Raw genomic sequence first — 12,041 nt, forward strand, 5'->3', positions numbered from 1 at the left:
AAAGAAGGAGTATGATGAAATACACCAAGAAGTCTATATTCTACAGTAACGTACAATGTCCATCCTTTCTAAGCTTAAAAGGGAGAAGGGTAAACCACGGTATTGAATCTATTGACTCCTATTGCATTTTACATTGACCAGCCATGCAAAAAAAAAAAAAGAATTAAAAAAAATAAAAATACCAGCACTAAAATAAAAAAAAAAGAATAAAAAGCTTCCGTGTCTTCCTATGCTTATTGAATCAGCCAACAATGTATATGGGGGGGGGGGGGGGGGGGGGGGGGGGGTTACACTGCACTAGAGACTAACATGGCAGTTATATAGAATGATCTTATTGGCATCATAAAAGTCTTGCCTTTACAAACAACCAAGCTGCTACTTCTCTTCAGTAGCCCCTTAATGGTGAAAGATTGTGCACTCACCCATGTCCTGCCCTACTGTCAGACTTAGGGCCCAATTCACACCAGAAAACAGCAAAACGGTAGTGCCTAGCGCTACCGTTTTGTGCGGGTGATTTTACCGTGATTAGGGCATTAAAATCATTGGACACTCTCGCGACTCCCGACGATCGAGATCAGCGCTTGTTTAAGCACTGTATCGCAATCGTTTGAGAATCGCAGCAAAATGCTGCAGGCACAAGTTCTGCGATTGCTGTTAATAGCGGAACGCCCGCGATCAGCGGCAACTGTGGCAGTGAGATTACTTCCATATAGTTATAATTGCACTAGCTATTTAAAAAGCTGCTAGCGCTTTGGCAATTAGTGGGAATCACCCATTAATGGCCCTAGTGAGAATGGGCCCTTAACAGCCATTGAGAAAACTTGAATGCAGCAGGATTCAAATATCTGTCCCAGTGAATAGTAGCAAGCTAAAGCTATTGCAAAGACAGCTATAGTAAAACCTTGGCAGTCAATAATATAACCCATAGCAGGAAAGTAACTCTCATAAGCATGCAGGAGAACAGAGGCGCTAAAAGGATAAAAGGAAGCTAAATGAGCTTAAAATAGATAAATAGAGGAGGTAGTGGTGGACTTACCTCCTCCAAGTAGACACACAACGACTGTAGTAAAGACCGTCAATATATTTTATTTATGAACTCCAAATATGCAATGCGTTTCGCAGGTTTAATCCTGCTTCATCAGGCAATAACAACGGAGCAATAGCATATGTGGTCAGTAGAAGAGCCAGGCTCTTTCGTTGTGTGTCTACTTGGAGGAGGTAAGTCCACCACTACCGCCTCCATTTACCAAGAATTTGGTTTTTAAGCTCATTTAGCTTCCTTTTATCCTTTTGGCGCCTCTGTTCTCCTGCATAATATTGAGTCCACCCTGGGTGGAGGGTTGAACCCCCTTTTTCTCATCTACAGAGAGCGACTTCTTATTCCTGAGTGGGGTCAGGAAAATCTCCCTACCTGCCTTTACAGTGGTTGCCTAATGGTAACCCTGGTTTGTGAGTATTACTATTTACTCTATCTAGTAACAATTTACCAGTACATATTACACTATTGGGGCTCTTGGTGTTCCTTGTTTTTATTTTTACTCTCATAAGCATGGCTTCAACCCCAGGCATTTACATAATCCTAATAAAAAAAACTGTTTTTATTATAACCAATATTGAAACATCCCTCAAACACAATACTGCATTTCATAAATGTGTAAGGTTAGTTACTCCTTACATGAGCACTGTTCTTACCTGATCAGTCATTATCATGATTTTTCCGTAGCGTAAAGACTTGAGAGACTCTTGATCGTCATAACTTTTCTTGTATTGCAATCCAACAATTTTAATGATGTTGTTGATTTCTGCATTCTCCATAATCTGCGGGAAATTACATGAATCAATATCACCTTTCCTTTCATGTGCTTTCAATAAGCACTTTTTTTTTTTTTTTACTTTACTTTTAGTGTTTTGTTTTACTCCCCTACTGAATGAAAAAAAATTAGGAAAGGACTTCAAACGCAGGAGAATAAAACAGGTTGCGTTTAGAAAAATGGAACAAAAAGCAATCACAAATCTTAACGATTTCACGACCTGGATAAGCTTGCACCCACTACACAGTGTGCACATTTTAGTAACACAAATAGTGAGCGCTACGCAAGGATGTAAGAAATGCATAAAATGCAATCATCTATGCTCTCTCATAGGTTGCCCAGCTGTGCTTTACTGCAACATATTGCTGTATGCATTTTTGTCCAAAACGCAGCGTTGTCTCATTGAATGTCACTGAATGGGACAGCACTACAATGGAAAGCAATGCCAAAGCAGGTATTGCTGTATAATGCATGTCCATTTGTGCTGTATAGGAGGTGTGAAGCCTAGCATGGCTTCATAATACCTTAACCACTTCCCTACCCTGGTCATTTTCACAGTTCAGCTCCGCTCTGATTACTTTGGCAATAACTATCAATAATTATCACTAATAAATGATCTATATCGTTTTTTTTTCAGGACAAATTAGTCGTTTTGTGGCTGATTTGTTTTTAGTAATTACCTTATTTTCTATGCATTTTAGAACAAGGAAAAAAATGAAAAAATACGCAATTTAACCACTTTCATACATTATAGCTTTAATGTAAACAGTATTGCACATTAAACCCACACATTTTATTTGTCTTTCCCTCTTGTGTATTTAAACAGTTAATTTGTTTTGATAATATATTAGATGTAACAATTAAGTAATGTATACAATCTGCCACTGTCTGCTCCTGGAATGTGTATTTTACACTTGTTTACCAATTAAATTAGTGTAATAGCAACTATTGAATTCCCTGGGAGGAGGAGAGGGGTTTGTGGTCATTACTTTACAACTCTGTAGTGAAGTTATCAGCTCAGAGATAACTAAACAGTGTTATCTAAGATTTTGTAGTAAGGAGAGTGCAGAGACTTAATTTCACCTCATAGAGACAGGAAGTGGTTAATAAACAAAAAAAATAAAAAAATAAAATCACACTCTGGAGTTTAACAGCCATCCTAGAAGATCCAGAGCTGAAAATCAAATTCGAGAAAACAAAACATCTCTATAAACAATACACAAGCCCTAACGCTATTCCTGATCCTTAATTAGTATGAAAAACACTCAATTGAAAAGTGTTGTAGCAGAAATGTTCAATTTAATTCAATGTTATTGCCCTGCTTAAAAGGTTATTCAATCGCTCTCCCCTCATCCATTTGTGATTCAGTTAAATAGAAACTAATGCTAAAACCCAAATGCAATGTTGTGGTACCTGAACAGTGGCAGTGTGTATAACTACATTTGTGAGAGATGCAGGTAAAAGCTTGCAAAACACTGGCTGCTAGTACTCATATGTTCATATACACGAGGAAATATTAGATAGCCAAACACATGCTTGTAAATTAGGAGTTTATGATGATTGTATTTGCATGATTAAATACCTGTTTATGTGATGCTTCTCGTACATTCAGGATCTTCCCTCTGAGAGGAAACACACCATATCTGTCTCGCCCAATAACACCTAAACCAGACACAGCCAGAGATTTGGCTGAGTCTCCTTCTGTCAGAATCAAAGTGCAGTCCAAGGAATGTTTACCACCTGAAAGCAGGAGGGAAAAAATGTACATTTAAGACGAATAAAAAAATGCAGTTCTGGGAAGCAGACAAATGTAGCCGTGGCCTCACTCACATCATATGCTTTGCAATGCGCATTTCGGCAATGCGAGTTTTCAGCCAAGCGCAGCTCTTACCCATTCACTGTAGTGAATGGGATCAGCAGCGCAGTGCATAGAGGAGTAGATGGCGTGCGATCGTGCATATTGCGTTCCGATCCCATGACCATTCTGCGTTATCGATGTGAATGAGGCCTTAAAGGATACCACAACCGAAGGGTTGTGGTAAGAATCATTGCAGCACATGCTAATCATGTGACGCTCTGTGTAATGGAGCGCACACGCAGCGCAGAGCAGTCAGCGTGTTTCTGAGACTTGCACTATGCGCCGGCCAGAAGACAAGGGGGAAGGACATACTGCGCGCACAGGGCGCAGTATGTCCGGGTCAAAGGTCAGGGAAGTCGCCGCTCACTGTGATGGATATACTCTGAACAGCAGCAGACGGAGGGGGGGGGGGGGGTGTGTGCGAAGGAACAGCGGGTATGTGCTAACTACAAGCTACAAAGTGCTGCAATGATTTTTACCACAACCCTTAGGTTGTGGTATGCTTTAATGAGCACAGCATCCGTGCTAGCATGTCTCCCTGCTCATTATCCCCAGGGATCACTTTTTTCCCCTCTGCAGCGATTGGCAGACAGAACTACATTAAAATATGCATGTATCGCCAAGCTTTGGGCTTGTTCGCACCAAAAAAGCATAAAAATGCAAACAGAAATGCAAGTGGTTTTTATTGGTTTTGCTAGACATTTTTCAACTGTACACAAGGCAAACCTCGGATATAAAAACACATACTTACCTAAGAATAGGAAAGCCTCTGGATCCTATAGAGGATTTCCGTGCCCTCCTCGCTGGGTCCCTCTGGAACATCGGATCCGCACTCCTCTTCAGGCACCAGTACCGCACCTGCACTAGTACAGCCACGCCTGCGCAGAAAGCTGGAGACGCTCGTGCATGAGCAGTTCCATGCTGCTGTGCAGGTGTGCTCATATGGGTAAAGTACAGGTAGCGCTTGTGCCACAAGAGGAGTATGACCCTGATGTTCTGGAGGATCCCTGTGAGCGGCAATGAGGAAAACACAGGAAGCCTCTACAGGATCTAGAGGCTTTCCTCTTCTTACGTAAGTATGCATTTCTGAACCCAAAACTTCGGCTCAGGTTCTCTTTAAAGTGTAACCGTCGGGCATAAAATCAATTCTTTATTTCTATTTGGTAAACAAGTAATAGGGATGCTAACCAGACAATCCAAAAATTAAAATCACTATTTTTTTCGTTGATAAATGATCATTCCCCAGTTTACCTCACTCTTATTTGGTACACACAAAATTTGGTACGCAAAAAGGAAGTTGTAGGGCATGCTGGGTTGTCCCATTTTGCTTCTCCTTCTATTTGCCCATCTACTTAACTAATGTAGCCTGATGAGCTAAAGCCTCTTTCCCTCCTGTTTTCCCCTCCCACCCCTCTGTTCCTCTCTTATTGGCCAATATTTCTCATGCTGAGACAACACACTTTCTATAGTGGAGGGTGGGCAATCCATACACAATCAGGCAGAGGAGAGTAAGGGAGGAAATTACATCAGGTTTGGCTTCAAAATAGCCACACTTAAAATGGGAAATTCTAAGAAGGATTTTGTCTTTTTTTTACTGTAGAAAAAAAACCGTGGACAGTGCAATACATATGTTCTGTAAGTAGAGAAAGTATTTATCTACTTATATATGTGTTTTTTTTCCTGAGATTGTATGGCTGACAGCTCCTCTTTAAAAGAATATGTTTCTCACCCATTCTTGTAATGGACATATGTAACTAGATCTTCAACAAGAAATCTAATAATTCTACAGATAATTCTAGCAAGCTGCAAAGTCTCTGCAATCAGTGGTATGCACATTCTTTCTTTAAAATACTTGTAAACAATCAAGATTGTATCATTAATCGGCACCTTTAGACAAATAAACTGCCATTGAAGGATCAGTGGTTATTCAACAGTGAGGAGACTTACCAGCATCATTGGCGTCATCCAGTTTAGGGATGCCTTTAATTTTGCTGTGTTTTACCGAAGAACATTTTTTGTTCAGTTGGGTTTGAGCCTTAAATTTGACCCAGTTCAGAATGCTCTCTACTATGCCGCAGTTTGAAGCCTATACAGAAGAACAAAGCCCCAGTAAGAAAAAACATAAATCAGGACATTTAAGCAAGAAGACAGGTTTTAAAGGGAAGGTTCAGGGACTATGAAAAAAAAAGAAAGAAAAATCCTTATCCACTTACCTGGGGCACCTCCTGCCTGCCACGGGCTGGAGGAAACCCCAGGTAAGTGGATAAGGATTTTTTTTTCATAGTCCCTGAACCTTCCCTTTAAGAGGCTATTAAAAAAGAACAGATTTTCTTTAAAAGAAAACCGAACCGGTTATGCTATACGATAATTATATTCTATTTCTTTCTTAAACTGTTAGAACAAACCGTGAAACAGACCTTTAGTCTAAAATTATCCCTCAAGGATAATTTCATGAATATGAAATACAATCTGCCTGTGTTGCCTCACAGCATTCAGCCAGGATCAATTCTGCACAGCAAAATGAAACTTTAAGCTTGAGTAATGTCTGTCAAGCATACCAGTCACTTCTTTCAGAAACCAGTAGGAGGTGGTTGTTCATACTAACCGCTTTTGCAAATTTTTCTGACAGTTGGCATTTGGACCCAAAACTCTTTGCTTGGAGGGTCATGTTTTCCTTTGTCTGAGAGTCAAACGTGGGATTCTCAATCAAACAGTTGACAAACACCCATATGTGATTCTTCACCTAAAAATAACAAAAACAAAAGTAATATTTAGTTTAACTAAAGCACTATACTGCAAAACCACTTCTTATAAGAGTAAAACGGTATTATGGATTTCCCTATAATGACCTCTCGAAAACATCTTGAAGATGAATCAGAGATTAAGATTCCATATATAGTAAAGTAGAAAAATGACAGGGTCTCTACCTGGATTTAAAGTTGTAAAAGATTAATATTTTATTGTATCACAGTACAAATGCATAAGTTGCAGCATGCAGGCCCTTGTCAAGTGTACACTTAAAAAAGGCCTGTGCACCGAAACGTTGCGTGTGCTATTGTGCTGTGATACAATAAAATTTTAATATTTTACAGCTTTAAATCCAGGTAGAGACCTGGTCATTCTTCTAATTTCCTGTGTATACTGCTGCACCTTCTCTGGTTCCTGGTGCGGACTGGTTGAAACCCTGGTGGTTTCATTGTGAAAGCAGTCAAGCAATTGGACAATCTTACCTCATGATGAACATACTCATGAAAAATACTCTCTCTAGAACATAAAAATGTAAATAGCATTCTGGTCAATACAACATACTTTACTCATTTTAGGTGCGTTTTAAAAAGACTCCCGAAACTCCTATTTTTTTTTTCCGGGAAAAACTGGTCACTTATTTGCCGATACCTCCATACTCAGTGGCCTTGGTTCAATAAGTTTTATCATGGTTGATGGTTTCATATCTATCCTTCATAATAGATTTATAGCACAAACAAGTTAAGAAGTAACCAAAGAAGTAAATATATTTGGGACATCCTGTTTTGAGTACTTTTGCTGCTTGTTGGGGGATGAGTATTTTGTTAATAAAGTGTGAAACCATCTGTAATAAAAAAACTTATAAGAATACGGGGCCTATTGTGCTGAAGTGGAAAGGCAGTGCATATGGATCATTTACAAACAGGGAGGGAAGTGGGGACATCCTAAAAGCAGTTTTCAAGAACGTTCAACACTTTAGAAGCCCATTTTTCATCACACTTTGCAGAAACTTTTCTATACATTAACAGCTTTAAATATATATACACTAGAATTGCCCTGCCAGTAACGTAAAAAAATAAAAAAATTTTTTTTAAAACCAATAATGCACAGTCTAAATATACACATAACCAAATGTATTTTTGCCATGAACAAGAAAAATCATATGTTAAAAGCCACCTCAGTCATCTGTCCAACTTTCAGGAGTCAGAGCTCAATCAAAAGCAGGCATGTCAAACTCAAGTTCCAGGATGAGCCACTAAAGGCCAGACAATCTTATAGTATCCCAGCCATTATAATGTCCCCTTTATGGTACTTCTCGCCCATTAGTGCCCCCCATTATGATGGTTCCTCATTATAGTGCTCCCACAAAATAGCGATAATCACAAGATCATTAAAAAAGAAAAAAAGGAGGCCCAGAAGAGAAGATGCAGCAGTGTAAGGAGAGTGGAAAACATACACCCCACTTCCAGGTCTACATGCCGCAGGGATGTTTACTGCTGCTTGACACATTGGTTTCTAGACACACACACAGAGTTTGCTAAGGCGGCAAACAGATCCTAGTTCAGGCTGTATTCACAGTGGGACGTTGCGTTTTAATGCGCCGTTAAAGTTGCAAGCAGTGAGTTACCACAACGCAACATTTTTAACGCAACTTTAACGTTGCACTGTTAACGGCCCATGGGATTAGCATTGCAGTGTGGTAAGCTGCGTTATAAGACTTTATAACGTGTAACCATAACGTCCCACTGTGAATGTGACCTTAATGTGGCTTATCAGGTAGAAAAATAAATTTAAAAAGTGGTAAAGCATTCTACTATACCTGAAAAGGCTTTACAGAAACTCCAGCTTTGTTCTTTTTTTTCACAACTTCAATAAGTTTAGAGACTATTTGATCCACTACATAATCCACATGTCTACCACCCTGCAACAGAAAAAATACAGGAGCTTTTTTTAGCAAAACCACTGACATCCGACATGCGCACACACATACACAATTTTAAATATAATTCTTCAAATTTGAAGAGGCTGCATATGTATCTAATGGATAGCCTGTCGATCAGCAAAGCAACTGTGGCAAACCTGTGAAATGCCGAGCAACAAACATTAAGCATGTGGTGAAAAATTAATGAACAGACGTTACAGTCAATGTAACAGGATTGTCAAAACTATGGCAAATTATTAGTGCTGGTGTTTGAATTCGGGACAATGTAGTTCAGAACCCAAACACATGCATTCAGCACCATTTCAGCACTAAAATCTGAGTGGGGGACCAGACCAGAAAGACCACATCCATCTCTGCCCTGGCAGTCTTCATACTGCAAATGTTCTATGTTCTGTCCCACACATTTTACAGCTGCAGAGTAAGACTTGTGCTGCTGTTTCTGGTCAATGCTCTACTCTCTAGTTTTCTTCTAGGAGATAATTTTTCATCTTCGATTTAAAATAATTTTCCAGCACTTCTCAACTAAAAAGTACCAAAATGTAAGTGAAAAGGTACTATCAAAATTATTTTGAATATTTTCTTGCTTTCTGATGGCTTAAAAGGCATTTTATTTACAAGTTTAGAATATCACCTTGGAGAAAACTCAGGAGAAAACAGAATCGCATGTGGGCCCTGGTGTCTCTGTACAGGAGATTGTGCCGCATGTTACAGAGCATCAAGGGACCGCTTAGCATGGAGACTCAGGGAAGAGGTGAGTATAACCTCTTCTGCCTCCAACAAGTTGCCAGTTTTGTTTGGAGACTCAAGTTTATTTTAAATTTGAACTTTAGGATGAAAATTCATCTAAAAAAATTAAATTCCAGATCACTACAAAAGTGCGCACATAATAAAGCAGAGCAGGATCATCCCCAAGGCAACCTAGGCAGGTGCCTGCGGCCTAGTGGGTGTCAGGGGGTCCAACTGCCACCTCAGATTGACAAAAGCAAATCTACTACCTTGCCTAGGGCCTCTATTTTACCTTAACCTGTCAGTGACTACAAGTGGCGGCAGGCATCCTGCAAGACACATGCTGGCTCACTGGAAACCGGCCCTAAGTCACAAACACATTTGTGATGGTAATCTACTGTGCAAAGTCTGATCTGACTACTTCTTTCAGTCTGCAAAATGGAACTTTTCAGGCTTTTATTTTATCTACTCCCCCAAATACATAGATCACATATATTATCACCATGTTAAGATGCTGCATCCTCTTTTTACAGAAAGTTTGCTTTATTATAACTTTCTCATTTTGCATTGTTGCTGTTTTACGATGTACAGAGTCCTGTACATCAAGCTCTGCATTTAATACACTAGAAATAGCAATGCTGACATGATTTATTAGTCACACAGGGGAATACCATTTTCATCTATTCTGTGTAGACTCACAAAGCTTACGTATTTTGCATTTTAACTGTAAGGAGAGCTAATGCATGAGATAAACAGATAAGAGTCAAATCATGAGTTGAGTCAAATAAGGAGAGTTACATAAGTTCTTTAAAACAAACCTGGAGTGACAAAAAAAAAAAGTATGCTATAATGAATTGTATGTGTAGTACGGGTAAGAAAACATTAGTAGCAAAGAAAAGAGTCTCATTTTTATTTTCAGTTATTTCAGTTTTTTGTTTTGTTTTGTTTTTTTAAATAACATTGCATCATTCTGTAATATTTGAAGTTGAAAAAAACACACTGTCTTATAAGCTATAAGTCAAACCAGAAATAATGACCCTTTGAACCTTCCTGCAGTAAAACCTTATCTCAAATTGTCTCTCACTGTTTATCTGCTGTTTGAGTGCTTTAGAAACAGAACAGGACTGTATGGAGCTCAGAGAAGCTCTTTTGCATAGATAACAACTGAGGTTTTTAACTCTTCCTCTACTGGAAAGCAGGTGACTTTTCTTTGCTACTAATGCTCTTTTTCTTAGCAGTACTACACGTACAATTCATTATCTCATACGTTTATTTTCGCTTCAGGTTTGCTTTAAGGAGAAATAAATCATGAGAAGTCATTTAACCTCCCTGGCGTTCAGTTGTTGTGGCCACGCGGCCGCTGCAGGGAAATTTTTTGTTTTAAATGTATTTTAAATAGTGTAGGCTAGCTACACATGTACCCCAAGTCCCCCGGCACCGCTCTGGTCCCCCGATCACCGTCGGTTATATTTACCTAGCCGCGATCCTGCGAGAACCGCAACTTCCCCGAACAGCTTGTGTCGTCGCTATGGCGACTATTGACGTCGGACGTCATCGACGTCATGTGCAGGCCCGATCCTCCTCATAGCGACGCCTGGAGGCTATTGGAGAGGCTGTGCCATTGCAGGTTCCGGGGGGAGGTATGTATCAGGGTGGCGATCCAGGGGATCAGAAGGTGCCGGCGGCGATCGGGGGACATATGTAGCTAGCCAAGTGCTAGCTACACGATCTAAAACAATTTGTTTTAAAATAAAACCACCTGGGGCCATGCGATCCCCTGAGCTCGTCCATACCACTCAGGTGGTTAAAGTGAATGGGAACCGCATTTTTTTTTTAAATGAAGCAAATACTTACCTAAGGAGAGGGAAGGCTCTGGGTCATATAGAGCCTTCAGTCTCCTCTCTCAGTGCTCTCTATCCTGTGCTGGCTTCCCCCCGTTTCAATCCCCCACCAAAAGGGTATTTGGAAGTCTTCGGGAGCCGTGTCCTCCCAAAGACGTGCGGCTCCATACTGCACAGGTGTGAGCGTGCAAGAGAGCGTGCTTGCGCAAGCGCAGTACAGGGCGGCCCTTCTTCAGGAGCACTCGGGCTCCCTGAAGACTTCTGAAGCCTCCTTCGGCCGGATAAAGCAGTATGTGACTAAATTAGTCAAATACTGCAACCGGGCGAGCCAGCACTGGAACCAGGGGACCAGGAGAGGAGCGGGAAGGTTTTATAGGACCCAGAACCTTCGCTCTCCTTGGGTAAGTATCTGTCTCATTTTTTTTAAATGCGGTTCCCATTCACTTTAAGGAGAGATAAATGGTAAGTTTATAAGTAATGTGACATAATTCAACAGAAAAGCTTTGTGAATCAGCCCCATAGTTAAACTAAAAGAGTGAAAGACTGAAACATGTCCATATGAAAGTACTTACTTTTGTAGTAGCTATACTATTTACAAAACTGATTTGCTGGAAGCCTTTCTCACTCATTGTGAGACACACCTCCCACCGATCATTTACAGTCTCGTGGATTACTTTAAGTGCAACACCGGTTTCATCCAGTTTTTCCTTTACGTAAAGATCTACGTAACTGCGGAATCCGTGCACCTACAAAGAGCAACAAGGGTTAATGACCACAAGCGTTACAGCAAATATCTCCATAACTCATGACTGCTTACAGGCACTTACTGGAAGTTTCTTTCCATTGAGCAACACTTTGACACCTTTACAAGAACCTGCAACATCATAAGCTCGCCTTGTTAAGAGGGCTACGATGTCCTTGTCCAGATTTTCCATCTTAAATTTTGCCAAATCCGGCTGGAATGTAATGCATGTGAAGTCGTCGCCATCAAAAAATTTGATCTTGGGGTCTGTGGTTTTTTGCATATTGTTCATCCATATCTATTCAGAAGGCAAAATATTTCAGTGTTCAAAATGCAACTCCAGTCACACGAATAGGACAATATAGCTTTTAACGTG

The 12,041-nt window shown here is 40.2% G+C and overlaps 1 protein-coding gene across 1 annotated transcript in view; it reads right to left on the reverse strand.

Annotated features, from left to right (window-relative positions):
* The window catches only part of TOP2B (DNA topoisomerase II beta), a 105,787-nt gene that overhangs the window by 43,853 nt on the left and 49,893 nt on the right, over window positions 1–12,041 (reverse strand). The window contains exons 7-13 of the mRNA XM_068236177.1: window positions 11,751–11,963; window positions 11,496–11,669; window positions 8,234–8,335; window positions 6,275–6,412; window positions 5,617–5,755; window positions 3,394–3,551; window positions 1,693–1,818 (exon numbers count right to left, since the gene is read on the reverse strand). Coding sequence (XP_068092278.1) covers window positions 1,693–1,818; window positions 3,394–3,551; window positions 5,617–5,755; window positions 6,275–6,412; window positions 8,234–8,335; window positions 11,496–11,669; window positions 11,751–11,963 — 1,050 coding nt within the window. The remainder of the gene's footprint in view (window positions 1–1,692; window positions 1,819–3,393; window positions 3,552–5,616; window positions 5,756–6,274; window positions 6,413–8,233; window positions 8,336–11,495; window positions 11,670–11,750; window positions 11,964–12,041) is intronic.

This window comes from Hyperolius riggenbachi, chromosome 5 (assembly GCF_040937935.1).
Source record: "Hyperolius riggenbachi isolate aHypRig1 chromosome 5, aHypRig1.pri, whole genome shotgun sequence".
Lineage (NCBI taxonomy): Eukaryota > Metazoa > Chordata > Amphibia > Anura > Hyperoliidae > Hyperolius > Hyperolius riggenbachi.